Genomic DNA, 24208 nt, shown 5'->3' with positions numbered 1-24208 from the left:
ACCAGTGATCAAGAGGAAACACTTCCACTGAAAAACACCCCCTCCTTTTGTAACATGTATGAGCAGCCTGGAGAGGGCCATCACTTTGTAAAGGTCACCTCTATCCTGATAACAGATGGGAGTGGATCCTGTCACTGTTTGCCAAAGACAACGTTTAAGAGGAGCTGAGGAGTCCTGCCATTTTTAGGAAACATGAGCTAGTCACACTCAGCTAATTATGAACCTCGATGTCAAATCTGAAGTTCTGTCTTTTTGTTTTGTTTGGAAGGGTGGCTGTGTATAGGGAAATGGCCCTAGAATGGACAGAACTCAAGGCAAAGAGGAAGCCGGGAAGAGCCAACCGGTTCATCTCCTGTGGGTGCTCCCCCCTGGAGCCTCAGGCCTACACAAAGAGGAGACTGGCTTCCTTTTTCTTTCCTGTCTGCTTCACAGTTTCAAGACAGTAACCACGATAGGATGCTATCGTCGCCAGAATGTGCCTGGGCCACTTGCCAAACATTTGTGAGACAGCATCGGGCTCACAGGTGGTGCCAGTAAGATCTAGAAGTGGGTGGAACAGAGAAATAAAGCTGCCCTGGCAGGCGTGGCCACAGCTGCCCACTAGCTGACCACCCAGAGCACATGCCATCCTTACTTTAATGTTATAATTTTATTTCAAAGAAAACAACAAAAACAACTTCGCCTTTGGGGGAGGAGGATTAGTTTACAATTTTGAAAAAATACGAGCAATGGTTTCAAGAAACAAATGACTGGAACATAAACTTGCATCCAACAGTTGTGGTGGCTCTATAGCAAAACAGACAGTGCTGGCTGAGGCATGGGCAGCAGGGCGGGCTTTCTGTTGGTTCATCTTTAATGCCAGCTTTTCACAGAGACTCACAAGTAAACCCTGAAAAAATGATATGCATATAAACATTTGTTATAAAAATCAAAATATTGACATGAATGATATTTTCCAGAGTGGTATGAATTTAAGATGAGAAGCGTCAGCTGTCTTACTCAAGATGTATCTTAGTTGAACATGAACTTCAAGGCTCTTCTTACCCACAGGAAAAGACTTCTTAGGCTGTGACCACAGCAGTGGACACACCTACCATGTTTGAAGAGAGAACGTTTGTATTGAAATGTGGTAACAGGGACGCCATCATCCTAAATTAAAATGGTAACAATAATGCTAATACTAAAGAAGAACAGGTACACTGCTTCAAGTGACCATCTTAGCTGCGACTTTCAGCAGATGGTCTGAGGCCAGTGGAGCCACTGCTGACTTCCCATCAGGGGGCCCCTCTTTTGATGACTAAACCAGGAAATTTGTGTGGGAAAAAACCTAGGGAAAACCGCTTCTCAGCGCAATGGTGGGTCGGGGCAAGGCCGTGAGCCAAGGGCCCAGTGATGGACCAGGACTCTCCCTGCCCTTCCCTCTTTCCACTGTGCTGGGCACCGTATGTGTGGGCTGGCTCTGAGCCATCCTTGGGTGCCTACTTGGCAGCTGATATAAGTTGCCCCCACTGGAAGGGCGTGTTCAGCACTCGGCTGAGGTCAATGCCAGGAAGGTTTACAAGCCGGGCTCAGGAGCCTCTGGCCCAAGTGAGATCTCCGCACACTGCCCTGCGCCCTGCGCCCTGCACGGAGGCCTACTGGAGCTCACTGCCTTCTCTTTGGCTCTGAATCACTGTGGCTGCCGGAGTGCCGTCCTGGGTGTAGATGACCATACTTGTCAACTGTTCTGTGCCGTTCGTGTGCACAGCCTCTGTGCTGAGGGCAGCCCCAGCCTGCAGGATCTCTGGAGAGGCAGCCGTCTCTATCACAGTGTGGGAGTACATGCCAGCGTCCTCCTGGACCCCCGGGGGCAGTTCTGTCACAATGTAGTGAGTGGCCCCCTCGGGGAAGCTGCCACTGGACTCCCGGACCATGGCTTGGACCAGTTCCTCTGTCACGATGATCTGCGAGATCTCCCCTTCCGATTCTACCAGGTCCACATGCTCGGCAGGCACCCTCAGGCCGTGGGCCTCAGTCTCCTGCATGATGAACTGGCCCTCCCCAGCCACCATGTGGACAGCGCCCTCCTCATTCACGATGACCTGGGTGACACCATCCTTCATCAGCTGGCTGGCAGCGGCTGTGTCACACACAGCGAACTGAAGGACTCCCTGGACCATCTTCTTGAAGGCCACCTGGGCTCGCTCCTGAGACGTGATGATAGTTGAGGGCCGGACAACTTGGGTTAGCACTTCCATGGCTGTGGGACTCTCCTGATCTTCTTGGAACGTCTGAACCTCTGGGCCCTCAGGGTCGACCGCGGCTTGGGATGCCTCTTGGCTGGGCAGCTGGATCAGCATGTCCCTGTGGCTGGGCCTGCCCTTCTCCTCATGCCCAGCCCGGTCCTCCGCCTCTCCCAACTCAGTCACGGCACACAGCAGAGCATCTAAGGCTGAGGTGGTATCAGAGGGAGGGGCTCCAGGCTCAGAGAGACTGAGAATCTCCTGCCTGGTCACCTGCTGTATCACAGTGCCACCTGGGCTTGGGGATTTATCCACACCCACGCCGTGATCTTCCACGGAGCTCCCCATGACAACCACTTGCGTGGCTCCGTCTGCCAGCTGCTCGGGGAGGATGGGCCCGGGCACCATGCTGCCCATATGTGCCCCATTCTGACTCGCGGTGATGACCTGCCCGTGCTCTGTGATGTGAACCACCCTGGCCACCTGGCCAGCCATGGCCAGGGTGTGCAGCGTGGCCGCAGCAGTCTCCTCCACAGAGGCGTCCAGAGCGAACTCCCCGTCGTAGCCCTGGATGATGATGACCTGCTGGACCTGCTCGGGGGGCGGCGCCTGCCTGCCGCTGCTCCCCAGGGACTTCTCCTTGACAGGTGAGTCCTCTGCCAGGGTGGCTGCTGTGAACGGACTGTCTGTCTCCACGAAGGTGGCTCCTTGTCCCTTCAGACGGCACTCGTAGGACTTGGAGACGATGCCTGTGGAGACAGGGAGGAGTTAGAACCTGAGAACAGGACTCTGAAGCTGCAAGGCAGCTCTGGAGTCTTGGCAATGCCACCGTGCCCCACTGCAGTGGGCTGAGGAGCTCAGTGCTAGAAGTGGACCTTCAGGGGTGTGGCACGTGTTCCAGAGCATGCCCTGCTGCAGCTCATGGATGCTGTGCCTTCTCCCACACTTGTGGGACACCTGTGTACACCTGACTTTCACCAGGGATGCTGGGTTCCTGGGCTCCTGGGAAGGAGCATGCTCAACTCCTTCAGTCACGCTGATCTGCCCCAAAGTGGGACCTCTGAACCTAAATGCTCAAATACTATGTGGGGTGTATTTCTTTAAGGAGCAAAGAGAAGAAAAGCCTTGCAGATTAAATTCAAGAAGCAAGCTGCCACCAACACAGCCACACAAGCTCGGCGCAGCAGCACGTACTGATGGTGTCCTCTGTGCCAGGCACCGGCCCCAGTGAACAGTGCCTGCTGTGGTTTCAGCGAGCCCCTGTGGGCTGAGCACTGTGCCCAACACTCTGCTAGGTCTCTCCCATGGTAGGCATGAAAGGCAGGCTCTGGGAGTCCAGGCTCTGGCTTGCCCATCTTGTTCAACAAGGAGTGTCTGCTGAGAGGCTCTGATACAATATGCCAGGTAACAAGAGAGACAAGAGGCCACAGTCTCAGGAAGGACCTGCCAACACTGGGACCAGTCTTGAAGGAAGTAGAGACCAGAGCCAACCTAGAGCTGACATGCACGGGCCCAGGCATTCTCTGTGTGGTAATGTGCATGAGCTCAGATTCAACAGTGGATCCAAGGTTAGGCTACTCAAGTCCTGACACACCCTGTGCCAAGCCAGGCGTGGAAAGAAGAGACCTGTTAAATGCCTTTAGCACAAGAACAGGAAATGTAACAGTGGGCACTGTGAAATGTAAGTTTACCTTTACCAGCCCTGAATTCCTCTGGGTGAGAACACTGACTCTAGAAAGCCCCACACGAGGTCCTCTAGACACTGCAAAGGGAACATGGGGTGATGGCTGTGGGACAAGGAGAAGACAGTAAAGGGGAATGGGAACGGGAATGGGGTCATGAGAGTCCAACACAAGCAGGTGTAGGCTTCATTCCCGTAGCTATTCCACGTCCTGCCTGATCTGGGGCTGAGGGCCATCCCCCGTGGTGAGCTGCCTGCCACAGAAGGCAGGTGAGGGGTCTCTGCAGGCCCACTCTGCTTTGCCGTAGGAGATGGCGCCGAGACCATCCTAGGCAGCAGCACAGGAGAGGACAAGGAGGCTGGACGTGAGAGGCCCTCGGTGGGGACACACACAGGGACACACTCGCAACCTTCACATCAGCTGAACATGACAGGTGAGAACTGTAAGCTGCTTTCATGCAATGTGAATGACTAAGTACAGCAAGAGCCTGTCTTCTTCTGTAAACCCCAATTCTTCTAGCTGTCTCCCCCATCTCTTCACAGTATGTACTCATTTATGCATCACCACAGGTGCATGTCTGAGCCATTCCACTTTATACTTCAGCTCATGGGTCATTTTTATTTTAACTGTATACTTGAGACTTGAGTCTTACCAAAGGGGAAAAGGATGAAAAACTGGTGATTATTTATCATCAGCACCCCTTAACAATATTTTAATTATCATACTGGCATACTGAATTAAAGCTGTGTTTGAACACCAACTTCATCCTGAACCCAGAGTCCAACCAAGACCTTTCAGTGGGGACAGCACCTTGGGTGAGTGGCCTGTATTTAAGGCATGGCATGTATGTATCTATGAAGAAGACATATCCAAGCCCATTCTTGGACTATAGGACAGTAGTCCTGAATTTGAAATCATTCACAAACTGCTAGCTATGATCTTTTAATCCCTCTTGGGTAACGCTCTTTAGTTTGGATCTCAGGATGGTCACGGAATCAAGAGTCTTGGTTCAACACAGGACTGAGGGAGGGTCAACTAGACTAGCTCTATTCCTGAAGCTCTTCCCAAGTGCTCTTTCGGGGAGCATGGAATGCCGCGATAGGGAGTAGTGTTCAGCCTGGTGCGCAGGGGGTGGGCCAGGGAGATGGGACCATATCTTAAGGTCATCCGACCCTTCCATAGGAGGCTCACAATGTCTGTGTGTCTCGTTAAAAGAATTCTCTACTCAAAATGTACCTTTACTTTCACTCATCCCCCCAGCAAGAGTGCAGTCCAAGCGGGCACTGTCGTCAGGCTTCTGACAAGATGATGAGCTTCCATCTGCAAGCTCACACTTATGAACACATTTGGGTCTTGTGTACTCTTTACTTTTCTCGTGGTAGTGACCAAATACCTGACAAGAAGCAGCTTAAGGGAGGGTTTATTTTGGCTCACAGCTCCAGGGAAGAGTCCATTATGGTAGTGAAGGACTAACAGCAGGGGCAAGAGGCTGCTGGTCACATCACACCAACAGTCAGGAAGCAGAGGGAACAGGAAGCGGGGCAGGACTATACAACATCAAGGCCTCACCCCAGCGTCCTACTTTTTCCACTGGGGGTCTGCTTCCTAGAGGTTCCACAACCTTCCCAAACAGTGCCACAAGCTGGGTATCAAGTGTTCAAAGTACACAAGTCTGTTTCCGGGCATTTACACTCAAACCTGGTTGCAGTTACCTTCTTGTTGCTGGGGCCAAGCACCTTATTGAAAGCAGCTTGTGAGAGGAAAACGTTTGTTTTAGCTTACAGACTTGAGGGGAAGTTCCATGATGGCAGGGGGGAACATGGGATGAGCAGAGGGTGGACATCACTTCTGCCACACAGGTGGCAAACAGAAGCAAGAGAGTGAGTTAAACACAGGCAAGGGGAAGCTGGGTATTAACACCTATAAGCTTGTTCCCAGCAACACACCTCCTCCAGCAAGGCTCCAATTCCCAAACTGCTATCAGCTGGGGACCAAGGATTCAGAACACATGAGTTTATGGGGGACAACTAATTCAAACAACCACAAGCTACAACATCTGGGATGCACAATTTCACCCCAGCTCCTGCTTGTAACCTTAGGATTCAATATTCTACTTGCCTCCTTATACTTGGTCCATTCTAATTTTAACTTCAAGGTCATTTGTAGTCTAATTCAGAAGTTACTAAAACAAACAAAGAAAAAGGGGGGAGAATGCTGGAGAGACAGCTCAGTGGTTAAAAGGCCCTTGGTTGCAAAGCCTGATAACCGAGGTTCAATTACTCAGTACCCACATAGATGTACAAAGTGGCACATGCATCTGGAATTCATCTGCAGCGGCAGGAGGTCCTGCATGCCCATACTCATCTGCTGTCTGCTTCTTCCTTCCCTCCTTTTTTCCTTGTTTGTTCTTTCCCTCTCTCCCTCAAATAAGTAAATAAAGATACTAAAAGTGGGGTATAAGAACAAAACAGAAAGTAGTATTCAAATTAACCCCTCATTAATTGCACAAGAAAGAACACACTGCCATTGCTCTAAAAAGCAAAAGAAAACAGAAGTCGAGAAAAAAAGAACAACAGTCTATGCTTAGGCAGACTCCAAAAGAAAGGCTCCTGCCCGAGTTCAAGCAATCCCACTCTTCACCAGGTACGAAGATCTCTCACTCCCTTCTAGTGCTGATAGTTATGCACTCTGGACACTTGCTTAATTTATTTGCCACTTCCAGACCATTAACACGCACGGGGTGGATAAATACTGTTAGGTGGGCTGTGATGAAGCTGATGCCACCAACGTCCTAACCTCCGCCGGCAGCCCCTCTCGTCCACCAGTTCATAAATGTGGATGCAAGTCCGGCTTTTGATTCAGCAATTTAATACTTCGAGTGCTGTCAGTACTGCTTTGAAAAATTGTGCCTATAAAATGTAACAGCCTCAATCAGATTGAAAAAGATTCACTCACTGAAGACTCTTCCATTTCAACCATAATGAATTCATGTAGAGCCACGCAGAAGTTCAAGTGTCATTTAAACGAGTGTGAATCTCTACTGTAACCTTAAACTCCAGCTGAGCTATGAGCAAGAACTAACTGGGCACATGGACGTAGGTTCTGAGTTCGTCCTAGTGATGTGGACTTGGAGCTCACCAGCATGGTGGTAAATGGCCCGGGACCAGGCTGCGGACCGAGGGGCTGCGGGAGCCTCCGAAGCGCGCGACTCTACCGGAGCACGGATGCCCAATGCAACATTTGTGCTGCACTTCAGATTTGTACAAGACGTTACCAGATTTCGGTGTGATAATAACGCAAGGCAGAGTGCCTACGTGTGGTCTTCTCTGGACCTGCTTCCCGCAGGGCAGCACATGGTGGAAGACACATACGGGGTGAGAAGGCTGCCCGGGCCTGCTCATGAAGCCCCACTTATTGCTCCTCTGCTTCTTGAGTACACAGATATCACCCTGCCTCATGGCTCAATGTGCTGAAAGTTTACAACTCCATGGAAATAACAAGGGTTTCTCTGTGGCTCTCAGGGAGGTGATTTTGGATCGGCCTTGCTTCTCTAGAACACAGCAATGAAGGCACAGCCCCTTCTGGAAGTGACGAGCCCCAGAGGTAGAAAAGATGCCGCTGTGTGGAGGAGGGGGAGGGCAAGGTGTGGGGAACGGCACTCCCCCAAACCCTGCCACGGCCTGCGACCCCTCTGCTCTGCTTCTGGGAAGCTGCCGGGAGGCTGAGCACCTGACTCCTTCCTTTGTGTGCGCTATTCTACGGTTACTGTCATCATTTTTTTCCCACAGAATAAATACCTTATGCTTTTGTTAAGCTTACATTTAATTAAAATGTACAGAATTTGTGCAGTAAACTCGAATGAAACAAATAAAACAAGGGCCCCCTCTCTTGAAGGCATACGTTGTGAATGAAAAATGTCATTACAGACTAAAAAATTTTGCAGTAAACAGGGCCTACAGAGAGAAGTTTCCCCTGTAATGACATCCATAAAATACACAAATGGCACTTTTAGTACCATCCTGAATATGGCATTTTCTGTGCTCTACACACAATCTAAATGGTTTGATCATAGAGCATAATACTCCATTGGGTTTATAGAACAATCAATGTTCCATAAAATGATGTATTTATCCAATAGTGGGCTCAGCAGTTACTGGTGTATGACATTGTAGGACACGGGCTGGGCTCCTCACAGCACACATGCGGCTGTAAAACTTACCCAACACCACTGCAACAACTTCATCTCATCTGTGGCAAGTCATTTGTGGAAGCCTCAGCTTGGTTAAAAAAAAAAAAAACTTGTAATAAAAATTCATAGAATTTTCAGGAGAATGAAAGCTGATGACAATAGAAAGGTCACATTGTATCTGCACAAAGGGGTCAAAGGTTGTTGGCAGTTCTAAAACTGAAAGTTGATTTCATGCATCGCGTAGCAGATAAAGATGGCATTAAACAGACATGTCGTGGGGTGAGATGCCTGGAGCCTGCGAGCTGGGCTGATGCCTATGTAAACCGCCTTGCTGCCATGAGACAGCGTTAACTTTACAGTCCTCAGCCGCTCCTGAAACAGCGCTGAGCGTTTATTTATACATTCTTGGGACACGTTGCAGATACTGCGGTTTAGGTTTTATGTTTTGGTTGAGCCACTAAGCCTGAAAATGCTGAGTTGGTTCATTGTCATAATTAAAGCACCTTTAGTATCAAATGATCCAAAAATAATACTTTTCATATAAAAATTTGGGACACACATGACATTGTGATTCTTAAGCCATGTATAATTTTTCTCGACTTCAATTTTAAGATGTAATTTTAACAAGAATGTTAAGAAATCATACTTAATGTCTATTAAAATGAAACAATATTAACAGATTATGCTAATAAATTAGAGCCATATTTTAATGTCACAAAAGCTTATAAGTTTCTCAAGTGAAAGCAGGAAAAATGACAAATTAAAATTCAATGAAATATAACCTTTTAGAAGTTTCAAAGCAGGGAATATATTATTCTTACAATAGCAGTCAGCAATAGTTTAGCCAGTCAAACCGATGTCGATAATTGCTCTGTAATTTATTCATTTCACCGACAGCAATAACCTCTGGCATCTTGTAGGGTTCCCCCTCCAAGCTGGCTTCAAGAAGCAAGCGCTTTCTGAGCAGTGCCCACTTGTCCAGTCTGTACCACAGGGGATTCTGCCTATGGGCAGCTTCCCACACCACAGAACGTAAATGAGTGCCCTCAAATTCCTGTAGTCCAGTGGCATAGGGACTGGTCTGGCATCAAGGCAAAAGCACGCGTCTGAGATAACAATGGAAGGAGTGGGAGGAACCTCTCTGCCTTGTATCCCAACAACTAACGTCTCTTCTGAGTGCACAGGTACAATACCTCCTGGTCTCTTACCTCAGGATTAGAAAAGCACATTCTGGTCAGTGATAATGTAATTCACACGAACACAGAAATAAACAGGTTGAGATACAATCAAGGGTTACATATAGGCACTAGTATGCTTGTTAAACACTACAGCTGTAGCAGTGAGATTCTTCTCAGGGCAGTCTTGTCTGGACCACTCTAAACCAAGGTAACCCCTGGGCTGACAGGGGCTTGCTTATACCTGTGGTAAATGTATCAAGCAATAATTGATGGGCATTTTTGGCAAATATCCTTTATAAACCAGATATAATGCAGACAGGTCCTAAAGAATTACAGTGAAAAACATGGCCTCACTTTATGAAGGAAAAATGGGAGAAATTGGGCTGGAGAGATGGTTTAGTTGTTAAGCGCTTGCCTGTGAAGCCTAAGGACCCCAGTTGAGGCTCAATTCCCCAGGACCCATGTTAGCCAGATGCACAAGGGGGCGCACGCGTCTGGAGTTCGTTTGCAGTGGCTGGAAGCCCTGGCACGCCCATTCTCTCTCTGTCTCTTTCTCTCCCTCTCTCTCTGTCATTCTCAAATAAATAGATAAAAATGAACAAAAAAGAAAAAAAAGAAATGGAAGAAATTATTTTCCTGTGAAAAATTAACTGAAAAGTAACACCTTTTCTAAGAAACTCTCAAGTAAGTTCAATTATACAATTTTGTTTGTTATTTTTATAAGAAAAATTTGGTGGATAGACAAACCTAGATAGACATTTACGCACCACAAGTTCTAAATCCTCTTTTTAAAAAATTTTTCGAGGTAGGGTTTCACTCTATCCCAGGGTGGCCTTGAACTCACAGCAATCCTCCTACCTCTGCCTCCCGAGTGCTGGGATTAAAGGTGTGCGCCACCACGCCCGGCTCTAAATCCTCTCTCTTAATTCCTATCAGTGCTACAGACAGGTAGTGAAGATAACCACAGGAGGCCCCTGAAAAGGATCCTAAGATTCTCAAGTTGGAAATACATACTTGTTCAGGTTTCCAACTTTACCAAGAAGAGTCTCTGTGGGCCTCGGTATTTTCAAGGGCACTGAAGAGTGACAAAGAATAAAAGACAATATTTTACCTTGAAGTCACACACCCTAGGAAATTTTGTATTCTATCAGGCCCTTAGGTATATATTATCATTTTCATGCATGAAGATCTAGCAGTAATGGGAGTTATGCACACAAATCTCACTCAGTGAGGTAAGAATGCGTCCTTTAAGGTTATCTTGACAGGCCTTGGGGGTGAGGGGAGGGCAGTGGTTAACTGTTTCTCTGCTGAGCTACAGCTGGCGAGCCACAATTGATACATCATGATGTGCCAACTATATAACTCTGGAAATCTCTACTTGTGTGACAGAAATGGTGTCATTACGTTTCAGATGGTGATGAAATGGCCCTTTAAAGTTAGACTGTGAAGTGCTCTGCTCTTGTCATGTTCTTAGAAAGAGCATTTCTTGCAAACACCAGTCTGATCTGCCAGCAGGGTGCTCAGGTGCCTGCAGTCCCACTGGGACCACCGCGCAGGAGGCTCTGAGGGGAGCACTGGCCATGGTGTGGTGTGGGGATCACCTCCTGTGCAGCCTCCCAGGGAACAAGGCTCACCTGCTCCCACAAACCATCAACCTGGACTGATACTAGTGACAACAGCTGAGAACAGGGGAAGTTAGAAGTCAGAAGGAAAGGGGGCATTGGCCTGCAGTGGGGGAGTCCTCCTAAAGACCCTTAAGCACTTGCAGCTGGACGCCCCCACATGCTCACCGTGTACCCATCTCACTTCAGGACCGAACGAGTGCAGACATTCTAGCCTGCATCATGAAATCAGGAAATTAAGAAGCCCAACGACCTTTTCCTAAATGTCCTTTGACAGCTTATAAACGCCCAATACAGATAACGCAACATCAGGAGACAAGGCCTATTTTTCAAAAGTTGTACACATTATACATACCTTAAAATTATGTAAATAAGAAGCTCAGCCAATGTCGGTGGAGGGCACGCCTCTGACAAGGCTGACTTCAAAGGGCTACAGAGCAGATCTGGCTCGTCTCTCTTTTGTTTTCCTGGCAAACCCTATGAGAAGATCATACTCATTTCTGTAGTCTTGTTCCTATCTCCTCCATATTATAGTGTCTTCCTATCTTTCCTGAGGAAATGAGAGGAAACAGACATTTGTCTTCATTGCAGACACTTTTGTGTGGAGGTAAAAGCAAACCGCTTCTCAGTAAGAGCACAGAGGCACCATTAAAATCAAATTTACAGTAAACAGAACCTACAGCTGGGGCAAAACACTAACTGTTAGTATTTTAATTATCCACAAAGCTTTTGGAGGTCTAACATCTGCTCAGAGCCAAATGACAGCAGCTGCTTATGCTCACTTAAGACAATGCAGGCTTCCTCTCCACATCTTGAAGTGAATAATGCTCTGGGCACAAGACTGCTCTTCTACCTGGTCTGGATGAGTAAGTGGACCTGAGTGTCTTGTGGGGGACAGCTTGGTAGGGGAGATCCCAGGTCAGCAGGGATCCCAGGGCCTCCTACGTGAAAGCATTAGAGACAGACAGCCCCAAAGGCCGGAGCTGGCCGGGTATAGCCAGCAAGGCTGTCAAAGCACTAGCAGGACGGAGTTGGGCATTGCACTGGCTGCTGATTCCCATGGCAGGCAGCATCGAATGACGCTGAAGGAGGAAACGAGGTCTGTTAGAGTAAGTGGGGAGAGGCCATCAGTATCCCCTGGGTCAAGCTTGCTGGCTAGGGGGAGATCTGTATGAAGCTAGCCTTGGACCCATTGGTCATCTTTATTTATATTAACGAATGGAAGTTATGTAGAGGTCTTTTTTTACATTCATGTATTATAATAGATTAGTTCATAGCCGATTCGTTGTACAATTAAGTTAGATATGTAGCTGGGCGTGGTGGTGCAGGCCTTTAATCCCAGCACTTGGGAGGCAGAGGTAGGAAGATCACTGTGAGTTCAAGGCCACCCTGAGACTACATAGTGAATTTTAGGTCAACCTGGGCTAGAGTGAGACCCTACCTCAAAAATCCAAAAAAGAAAATATACATATATATACATATAAAGAAAAGTACAATACAAACCCCAAGTGATAATAAAGTAGGCTCACTGGGCTTTGGCCCCATCTGATGTGCCTTCAGGTCTAAAACTCGCAGTAGCCTTTCTTATCTACCAGAGTCTGGGGCAATACTCAGTTGTTTTGTTATATGATACCGCAGAGGCTAGATAATACTCTCTATAACTGAAATACTGTGTATGGTCGGTGGTATTCTCACATTTCTGAAATACACATTTGGCGCGTGTGCATCAATGGACACATGCTGTCACAAGCACAGCCACACGCCTGATATCAGCTTGGTGTTCCATTTATACTCTGTCCCTCCACTCCCCACCTATCAAAAGTGTCAGTGTGTAGCACGCCAGGTCAGGGGTGGACATCAGGGAGGGAAGCAGGGCCTCTCTCCTTGGGAATCACAGAGTTTGGCTTCCAGAGAGGAGCCTCATAGGACGGGCCCTTGGCAGCATGCTGGGGTCAAAGCCTGTGTCACCACCTTAGCCACCTAGTCATGAGCTGCATGAGTTTTCAAAGTGCAGCACTCCAGAGCTGTGGCAACTGAAAGGCCTTCATGGTTCTGTGTTTCTGCCTCCTGCCACCGATGGGCATCCTGCCCCACGCAGGTGACTGGGGTAGAAATCAGATCAGTGACACAGCCTGTTCCTCCTCCAAAGTAGAGATGTGGACACTGACACACCTGAGCCTCAAAAGGGATGGATGGTTACTCATAGCACATGGAAGTCCACGGAAGCAGGGCAAGCCTTTGTGAGGTCCACAACCATCACTGACACAGGCAGGCTTGTTTCCCTTGTATTGCTAATTTAAATTTCCTCTGAGCATCTATTTTCTTAACTATTTATTCCATAAGTATTAATATTGATATTCTACTGTATCAGCAAGGAAAATATGAACTGCAGCTGTTGTTTGAAGAATTAACAATCCATCAGAAGACATTGGCATGAAAGGTCAGTGCAGCAAGTCAACATCAACTGAATAGTATGCTCATCCCTATGCCTTCAAAAACAAATAGATCACAGAGTCTATAGTGGGAGACTGGAAGGTACCATAAAAATCCTGGTGCTTGAAGGATGGACAAAAACTTTCAGGTAGTGAAAACACGGTGGGGAATACTCTACATTAGTCTAAGGATAAGCCAAGCTCAGTAAACTGTGATTTGGCTCCAAAGCTGAAGGAAGGTGCAAGCAGAGGGTGAGGGGTATGAGTTGCACAGGGGTGTGACCCTCAAAGCCTGGGCTTGGGCATCTGGTGGTCACGGGAAGTGGTGGGGACAGTCAGGACAATGGCCACTTTCTTAAGTCTAATTCTGGAGTAGTGCTCAGGACTTGGGGACTCAGAGCGCCAAAGGCAGCCAGCTTCCTGGTTCGGTGTTTGTTGCAAGAAAAATCAATGGAAGAAGTATTTGAATAGTTTCTTCTTGAACAAGAATTCTCTGCCAAACAGAGCAATGGTTGCTCAAGGGTTATTTCTCAGGTTTTCACAGTGGCTGTGAGGGAACTTTCATGTTTTCATTTTCAGAAACAGACTGTGTGCGTTCCATCATGCAGACCTGAGTCTAATGACGGGGAGCACCATAGAAGAAGCTGCCAGGAGGGCATTTCTGCGAGGAGTGCGGCAAGACGCCACAAGACCCCTAGGTCATGGCCCTCTGACCAACACCCTCAGACAGCCCAGGGAGACACCTCTAACACTTAAACCCAAAGTCTATTTTCAGCTTCTGGAATAGTGTTCGTGGAAGTTAAAATGTTACTTGCAAGCAACAGGCTCTCATATCTGTCATTTCAAAGCAAAATCATTAATTAATAATGATTAATAATATATAATGATTTATTAATAATGATATTAATCAAAAATTATAAAATGTATAAAAACAATGTGTTTTCTTGTGTGTGCAGAGCATGTTTATGCATGTGCACATGTGTTCCCATGCATGTGGAGGCCACAGGACAGCCTTGGATGCTATCTAAACATACACTGTCCACCATGCCTGACTTTTACTAAAACATGGGCTCTGAGGATGGAACTCAGGTCCTCAGACTTAAAAGGCAAGCACTCTACCAAGTGAGCTATCTCTTCTGAAGAGATATGAACTGCCAAGGACTCCAGTCACCAGCCAATGAGAGCTGCCTGCACTTTACTGTGAATGGTATGAATCTGTATGTTGGTTCTCTGTGGCAGAACCAGCAAGAGGCACTGAGCCAGTGGATAGCACTGTGCTTTGGGCTGGGGACTAGCAGGGCTTGGTAGGAAAGTGCACATTTGGCCAGTACCAGAATACAGGCAGTGCTGCTCCAAGGTAACTAAGGAGCAGAGGACACCCAGACACTGTGTGGGGGGCTGAGAGAGACCAGAGGGAAACTGACAACTAAAGAGTCAGGGCCAATTAAGAAGACTGGAGAGTTAGATATGGGGCCATGGAAAGCAAAGAACACCAATGTCAATGCCAAAGAGAAACATGAAGGAGGCCTGGTCTCCTCTATGCTCCTGAAGAACAGAATGTGTCCTTCAGAGGAAGGTGCTATTGGGAACCAAGAAGCCAGTGTGGTGAACATATAGGTCCTCAGAGAGGGCATGATCAGGGCCTATTGTGCCCGGATGAAGTCAGTTTGGCTTCATTGCTACTGTGGCTATGTCCTTGGCGAGCCCATGCATGTTCTGTTTTATATAAAATCAGAAGATAAGGCAATTTGATTAGTGGCTTCATTAACAGGAAAAAAGGAGGGTGTGTGAAACTTGGACCAATGGTACCCAAATCATAGAAATTCACCTGTCTACCCTCATTTCTGTTCACTAGTACAGGACGTCAAAGTTATTTTTTTGAACAGAAATGTTCTGCTCTTTCTTGGAGTAGCAAGGCAATCAGAATGACAGGACTGAATTAATCCCTCATTTGCTGGCTGCGGGAAACTCAAAGCAGAATTGCCAAAGGGCAAAATAGAGAGAGCGACACTATGCATCTCAGCTTTTATACGTGTCCATTTGATTACTGTGCGCGCACGTCTGTCTCATCCTGGCAATCTACCAGTTGTTACTTAATTTACAGGGCGCCGAGATATCTATTAGTGGGAATGATGCTTTGGGAACTATTACTAAAATATCTGGAATTCTTAATAGAAACTCCAAGAACTCCATCAGGTAAATTACATACTGAAAAGGAAGAAAATGCCCTCAGGAAAGGCTCCATCATAAAACATGCCTTACAAAGCTGCCACAAAGGAAGGTTCCAGCAGTGCTTGTAACCAGGCTGCAGAGGTGGGGACCCTGGCTTTCGGACGCCCGAGTCATCACCTTGCACTTGGAAGTACTGTCTTTCAGTGTTCTGATTAACTTCTGCCTTGGCTCTCCCTTCTCCCAGTTACTGCCTACTGGTTAGAATCCTGCTCCTTTCTTTTTCTTTTCCCCAGTTTATGTATGTGTATGCATGTATCATGTGAGTGTGTGTGTGCACGTGTGCATGCAGGTTGATGTTAAGTATCTTCCGCCCTCTCACTCCCCTATATTCATTTTATTGAGGTGGTTCTCTCACTTGTTCCAAGAGCTCACTGATTCAACTAGCCTAGCTTGTCAGCTTGCCCCCGGGGGGACTCCCTTGTCCACCTGGGATTACAGGCATGAACCATTGTGCCCACCTGACATTCATCTGGATTCTGGGGACCTGATCTCTACTCCTCGCACTTGCACAGTGAGTGTTTTCCTGACTGAGCCATCTCCCCAAAGCCTTTGTCACCTCCTGTCCTGTTCCACTAGTGATAAGAGCCTCCACACCACATGCCAGTCACACACCGCTGGTTCCCAGACGACGTATAAACACCAAGTAATCACTATGACGCTGACTCATACCTATGACTGTGACAACTATAACCAGGTTTAGTCCTGTTTTAAAAAGTGCTTTATTATTTTTTTAATTTGAGAGAGAGAGAGAGAGAGAGAGAGAGAAAGTATGGGAGAACCTCCTGCCACTGCAAACTAACTCCAGAACACGCATCACTCTGTGTATCTGGCTTTGCATGGGTACTAGGAATTGAACCTGGGCCATCAAGCTTTGAAACCAAGTGCCTTGAACTGCCAAGCTATCTCTCCAGCCCCTTAGTCCTGTTATAAAACATGCGCTTACTGATTTTTTTTTCTTTGTTGATCAATTTCTTTAATTCATTTATATGTTGAATCAGGATTTCAAATATTCTAACAGATAAACTATAAATTAACTTGGATTCTGGAAACAGCCTTATTAGAAAAGAAGACAGCATTTTTTTTTTTCCCCCTCAGAATAGTTTTCAGCTGGGTGTGGTGGCACATGCCTTTAATCCCAGCACTCAGGAGGCGGAGGTAGGAGGATCATCAATGTGAGTTCCAGGCCACCTTGGGACGACATAGTAAATTCTAGGTCAGCCTGGGCTAGGGGAAAAACAAACAAACAAACAAACAAACAAAAAAAAACAACCCAAACTTTTCAACCCACAGAGAAATCATGAACACGACTGCTGATTTGACTCAAGCAAATGGAGCTTGGATTTGAGTGCAGGACAGAAGCAGAAGGACACTGGGGATGCCCAATCCTGACAGCAGTCTGTTTCACCTTGAGCCCACACATAAATGCTTACCCTGCAGACAAAGTTTTTTGGGGGTATTAAATTCAACACTAAGAAAAAACTACTGAGAAGGAAGAAAGAAACTTTACAGTCTAACTCTTGGGCAACCATTCAAAGGGAAGGATTCAACATTCAAACTATTTGATCACTAGAATGACTGAAACTTATCCCTTGACCCCTCCCCCGATATACAACATCAAAAGTGAAGCAGGGATGCACAGTCCCTTGCCCTCCCAAAGCCTGAGCTCTGTGTGTTTTTAATGGGTAAGTTAATGGTTAAGTGTGGCTAAGCTCCTGCTCACTCCCACTGTAGAATTCACAGACTGACTGTAGATTCTGAAACTCTCGGCATCCACCGGGCAACCTGACAGATCCCTATCCAGTGTATACAAAGCATTACCTATGGTCTGGGCTCATCTGACCTCTCTGAAGTTCCTGTTAGAACGGATATGAAGACATGGATCTTCTGATACAGCTAACATGTGCCCACAACACAGCAGCCTAAAAATTAACAGGCTGGCTGTATCACTAATGCTCAAGTGGATTCACAGTTTCCACATTTAGTCTGCTGTGATTTCAAAAAAAGAATTGCTTCTGATCATTTGAATGGAACTTCAGAGATGCTAAAAGAAGCTATGTTTAAGTTGCTTGGCTCAACACACACACGTGCACATGCACACACATACATGCACACGTGCATGCATACATACACACACACACACACACACACACACACACACACACACACACACACACACAGTGCTATAAGACAGGAAGTACCCAATCATGAAGATGCAATACGACAGTGTGGCAGGTTGCTAGTGGATTCTGGGGTTTACACATGTAGTAGCCCAGTCTCTTCTGCGTAAGAACACCCTATTCTACCCTGTCCCAGTTCCTGTGTGATCTGCAATCCAAAACAAGCCCTCTGGCCTTTCAGCATGAAACCTTATAAAGTCACTCAAGATTCTGTACATTGGAGGTGCTGTTTTTAAGCAGGAACAGGGAGCAGAAGTGACAAGTATTATAAGGGAAGAAACTACAGCAAAGACCGCAGAGGATGCCTGGCTGCCCAGATGCTGGCATTCCTGAAAACAGCCCCAGGAACAGCACGACGGGCAGAGAACAAAAGACACCGACAATAAAACTGGGTGCTTTTGTCTCGTGAGGCTGGCACAGATGGCCCAGCAGGCTTTATGTTGCATTTTCATGAAACATCAGCTATACTTCTACTGTTTTCAGGCAAAGGGTCTATATGCAGAGGGCAGTGACTTGCCAGTTGTTTTGCTGAATGCCCCAGTTTAAGCCAAAAAAGGAAATTTAAACAGTCAGATAAACTGGGTGCTGATAATTTATGTACAAAATACAAGTTGGATGGTTCAGCTATTAATATGCATTTTAAGTAACATGAGTAATTCTTATTTCCAGTTGGAGAGAGAGGTCAACTTTAAAAGTTTCTGTTCAAACTATGACGTCTGCACATACATAGGCTGTATGCCCCACACAAGCGCACATGGACACACAGGCAGCCTTTGACTAATCAATGAAGCAAAAAATTTTTTTTTTCTTCCTCCCCCAGACACATATCGCTGACACTGCAGTCTTACTTTACAATGATGTCCTAGAAGAGCTTCTTTGCTATAATAGAATTTGCAAACGGAATACTGAGTGCAGCTGTAACTTGTGTTAAGTACCCAGAACTCCGATAAATAAATAGATCATTCTTTTGCCTCTTCTTGAAACATTAGGCACATGATGATCTTTAACAAAGACATTTTTAACTATTACACCCATGTAACAATAATAAGATGGTTTTTACTCCCATAAACCACTCACATACCATACAATACATATCAATGAAAACCTCATTATCAGCACTGGTTTGCAAGTTTTTAGTCAAGGACTGTGTATAATTGATAACAGGACAGGGTTATTTAAGTTCAGGTTCATTTCATGATTGGAAGCACTGCCTACCATTGTTCCTGACACTGGAAGAATGAGAAGCAAAGGAAGGACAGAAGCACACACTACAGGAACCACATCCAGCCAGTGTGAGCACCCACGGTGACAAAAACCCATGCTCAACATCGAACCCTCTAGTGTTACCCATTTGGTAGCTGAGCTGTAAAGGACCCAGGCTCTAAAGCCTCATCTCTTTAACAAGGCAAATAACAATACATTTTATTTAGAAAGCCTTACATAAATTAGCTTACATAAATAAGCTGATGTTCATTATTTTCAAAAGATGAGAAGTTCCCCTATCCCAAGTGCTACTATATCTTCCCCAAAGGGAAAAGGCATATGACTTGATCTAACACCATTTCTATACACTGTGCAAACTTCACTGAGGGCTTAAGGGTCAGAAAAGGTCAGCCCCTCTTATTTGGTAGACCGCTTTCAGTGTTATTTTCTTTCAGGCCCTAGGGTCATATAGGCACATTTAGTAGGGCCAAAGGTTACAGATAATCCAAACAATTTTTAACTGTTCACTACAATGGCTTAACAATTAAAAAATAATCAAACCAGTCAGGCATGGTGGTGCACACCTTTAATCCCAGCACTCGGGAGACAGAGGTAGGAGGATCACCATGAGTTCGAGGCCACTCTGAGACTATCTATATAGTGAATTCCAGGTCAGCATGAGCTAGAGTAAGACCCTCCCTTGAAAAACAAAAGGAAAAAAAAAATCAAACCAGCTGGTTCACCTATAAATATTTTTGAGGTATCTGCATCTGTCACAGGTACATATATACATCCATCCATTCAGGTGGTGGTTGTCTACAACACCCTAACAGAATTTTTGACGTAGAAAACTAGAGGTTTTTATCAACAGCTTCAATAATCCACATTTGCCCATGACAGAAAGCTAATGGGTGGTGACAGAACAAATCCAAGCTTTGGCCATAAAACAGTTCTTGTAAAGGAAATTTCTGCTCACAATGCAAGAAACATGTTTCAGGAAAGGAACCCAACTCAGGTGCACGACTGAAGTCCAGCCATGTGATTTTGATGGAGAAGAGAAAGGGCTGGTCCAGAAACTACACTGCGTGATCCATTAAGGGTTTAGGGTGAGAAGGAGGAAGAGAGAGAGGAACTCGAGGTCAGCTTGGAAATACAAACATGACAACCATTAGCTCGTCATCAACAGGCTGTTATCTGGAAGGGACTGCATGTGACCCAACAGCTCCAGAGAACAGGAGCTATGTTTTACCATGAAGAAGCACTTCTGAAACAGAGAATTTAACATATAAACACATGTGGAAAATAAACTGAACACCAGAAGTTATTAGGAAGTACAAATGAATCCCATTCTGTGCTATACTTAGCACGGCTCAGTTGAAAATAAGAAGACCAGTAACACCAAGTGCCGGGGAGGATGCAGAGCAATGGGAACTTTCACGTTTTTTGCCAGTGGGAATGTAAAATAGTGCATGCACTTCTGGGAAAGTTTGGCCACTTCTTACCACATCATCCTACAATCCCTAATCTTAAGAAAATCAAAACACAAGTTCATACAGAGACCTGCCACTAAGCACTTATAGTAGTTTTAGTCATAATCACTCACAAGAGCAACTTACACACCACTTACCAGGAGAGATAAACACACCATAATACACCCACACCATGGAACACCGCCCAATGACGAAAGGGCAGAAGTGACATCTGGTTCGCCCACCAGTACGAATCTCACAGCCATTATGCTAAGTAAAATAAAAGGCAACATGCTGCCACAATTCCATCTATTTGTCATTTTGGAAGAGACAAAACTGTAGGGACCACTCAACGGCTGAGTGTTGGACTTGAGACCTTCCTGAGGTGACAGAAATGTTCTCTGATTTGATTTGGGTGATGGTTGTATGACTGTCTATGTCAAAATCCATATAACCACAAACCTAAAGTGGATCAGTGCTAGTAAATAAAATCTGACTTTTCAAATAAAAAGATCAAATCATTCTATGTAAACACGGAACAGCGTATCTACGAGACTTTCTGTCTCTGCATGCTGTAGGATGTGTTTCTGAATTTTGTGGGCAGTGGGGTCATTTCTCTCTATGGATACTCTGGACTGCAGTTGACACATGAACCCATCCTTTGTACAATCTCCAGACACCCAGGAACACACCAGGAACAGTTCGGTGACTTTAGTTTTAGCACCAAAGACAAATTTCATCTCTTTGGCTTCCTACTTACTTACTAAAGGCAATGCAAGCTGTTCCACCCATATATCCCCAGACGTTTAACAAGCATGAAAGCTGTTAAGCTAGATGGTAACTTCGAGTTTCATTTTTACTAGTGAACAAAACAAGTCATGCTAATTCAAAGAAAAATATTCTGAAATGCCAAATATGTTATCAACGAGATGCTTATGAAGAAGAAAGGCACACTGAGGTAAGGCAGCTTTCACAGCTAAGCTTGGTGTTATTTCTATAAGATGTTGAGATTCTCGCTGCCATTTTGATAGACCTCTGCCAGGGTACCTTCTATTCCACCTCACTAAGGAAAGACAATCATTAAGTGAATGTAGCTTTATAGGACAACAGTGAAGCCAACTCTACCACAACTGTGGTATTTAAATTTGTTTTTAATGTCTCTTTTATCTTTTCACTTTGCTGTAGCTGTGCATTTGCTTTCTGGGTATGCTCAAACACCAAGTTCTAGATCACAAGGCCTCAGTGATCTCACGGCTAACATAAGATCTTGAGGGGAATTTCAATCTGCTGCTGCTGCTTAGGCAGGGAAAAAAACAAGAGCCAGATGGTGATGGAGATGAAAAGGTAGGAGGGAGGAAGGGAAGGAAAAGGGAGAGAGAAGGTAGAACCAGAGCCCTTTCCTGTGTCTCCTCTTACATTCCCTATGAACAATAACATTATCCTTTCTTCAAGAATATTACTTTAGGGAAACCCAGGACCCAGGCAGATCTGAGTTATAATCCATACATACCTACTAACTAGATAAACACTAAACACGTGTGGGCAGCTTGTTCAACCTCTCCAGGATTCAGTTTTCATGCCCACAGCTGGGGCCATGGACATCCTGCAGGGTACTGTAAGCAAGAGGAGCAGACTGTGGAAAGTCCCTCAGAGCACGAGCTCAGTGGTCACCACACTTAGCACATGGCTGATGCTTTCATTCTCTCCACACCTGCTTAGTTACAAAGCAGCAGTGCTTATGAGGCTCACACCACAAGTAGTCTCAGTGCTCATAACAGGCTGGGTGGTGGTGAGGAGCTTTGTTAATCTCCGCATGCTACATCATGTGAGTTTTCAAAGCCATTTTCCTACAAATCAGAATGGTGTTTAGAAGGCTCTGTCTGTATTAGAAAGTGTGGAAGATTTATAGAACTTAGAGTTAACTTTTAAAAATATTTTTTTATTTGTGAGTGAGAGAGACAGAGAGAGAGGCAGACAGGAAGAATGTGTGTGGGTGCCCCAGTGCCTCCTGTTACTGTAAATGAACTCCAAATGCATGTGCCACTTTGTTCATCTGGCTTTACATGGGTACTTGGGAGTCAAAGCCAGGCCATGAAGATCTGTAAGCAAGCACCTTTAACAGTGGAGCTGTCTCTCCAGCCCTACAGTTATGTTTTTACAGCAGCATGAATACAGGCTACTTTGAATAGCAGTATACAGTAGCCATTTGTGTGTTCTGATGGGCAAAATGGCTCTAGTTAAGTATGCATAGCTATTTGTAAGTTATCAAGGAATTCATAAAGCTTAATGGTTTGACTGTTGTGGTTCAATCAAGACCAAGTGTGGTTAACTTGACCTCAGCAACCAAAATTACATATGAAGATGTCCTATGAACTCAAAACAAACTGAGAAGGTGCTATGGAGTTAAATATGTGGATGTACTTGATGACATATAAAGGAAGGCAGAATCTTCTCCTCTATTTTGAATACAGATCAATAGCCTGATTTTTCCTTCACTGCCGTATGGGGAATTAAACTGTAGCCGCTGAAGTTCTATGATTGCTTGCTTCCCATGTCAGCTTGAACTTTAGACTTAGAGACTCCACAATCTACTAGCATGCTTAGGGTTTTAACAAAAGCTCTTTTATAGTGTTAAGGCTTGACTCTGAAATGACCCCACAGGCTCATATTTTGAATGCCTGGTCCTCAGATGGTGGTGCTATTTTGAAAGGTTCTGGAAAGTTAGGGAGATGCAGCCTAGCTGGTAGAAGGAGGTAACTAGGGGCAGGCCTGTGAAGGTCATGGCGCATGGTTCCTGCCTTGCACTGTGCTTCTTAGTTGGCCGTGCTGTGAATAGCCTTCCCCACACATTCCTGCTGCCATGACTGACTTAAGGTGCTTCTGTCAGCCCTGCGGTCACAGCAATGTGTAAGTAGCTGACACAGTCAGGGAGGGGAGGCCCCATGTTTTTGCAGCTACTTCATCCTACTCACACAAGTTACTTGAGGAACAGAACACCAGGATGAAGTGGGGGAGGCCTGCTTCAGATGCCAATGAGTGATACAGTGTGAAAAACAGGCTACTGTTCCTTGGAAGTTAAAAGCCAGATGTCATAATTCACATCATCACAGAGAAGTGGTCAGAACAATGGCAGGAACACCACAGAGCCATTCCTAGTGCCTGTGTGATGCTCAGTCAAGTCTAATCGTACACAAGTCATTGCACACAAGGCCTGAAAAAAAAACACATTTAGTTGATAAGGAAGTTGAAATTTAATCACAAATTTTCTCTGGGGAAATGTATGAAATTTGAGCATTTTCTTCATTACCATGATTTAGAAACTGTGACATGTATTAACTAAAAGTTATCATGGGATCCCTGAAATAAATCATCAAGAAGGACTCTGTGTAAGAGAGAGAGAGAGAGAGATTGGGGGGTAGGAGGGAAAGAAGCATAGCAAGGAGGGAGGTTGGAAGGAAGGGAGGGAGCAGAAGGGGAAGGCGCTCTGGCCTCTGCATTCGGAAATTGGCTGAGATAATGTGCGAAACTCAAAACTTTCAAGTATTCACAAGATATTAAAAAACATTTAAAACAAATGGCTTGACAGCTGCAGATGCAGGATAACACCTAGCTGAATTATAGAAACAGTGTGGATAATTACTTTTCCCAGCGTTAGGCCCCATGGACCAAGGTCCTGTCTGCATTTCCCTGCAGCACTGTTACCCTGTGAGAATCCTCATCCTGTGTCACATCAGTCTCCGTCTCGTCTCTTTATCATGCCCACATCAGTCAGCACGATGAGAGACGTCCCATGATCCTAGCA

At 45.8% G+C, this 24208-nt stretch overlaps 1 protein-coding gene across 1 annotated transcript in view; it reads right to left on the bottom strand.

Annotated features, from left to right (window-relative positions):
* Positions 1-630: 630 nt before the first annotated feature.
* Positions 631-24208, bottom strand: part of Znf407 (zinc finger protein 407) — a 416446-nt gene continuing 392868 nt past the window's right edge. The window contains exon 9 of the mRNA XM_004654819.2: positions 631-2971. Coding sequence (XP_004654876.2) covers positions 1635-2971 — 1337 coding nt within the window. The 3' untranslated portion in view covers positions 631-1634. The remainder of the gene's footprint in view (positions 2972-24208) is intronic.

The sequence above is a fragment of the Jaculus jaculus genome, chromosome 15, assembly GCF_020740685.1.
Source record: "Jaculus jaculus isolate mJacJac1 chromosome 15, mJacJac1.mat.Y.cur, whole genome shotgun sequence".
Lineage (NCBI taxonomy): Eukaryota > Metazoa > Chordata > Mammalia > Rodentia > Dipodidae > Jaculus > Jaculus jaculus.
The sequence above is the reverse complement of the archived record's forward strand: the minus strand, read 5'-3'. Positions and strand labels throughout refer to the sequence as shown.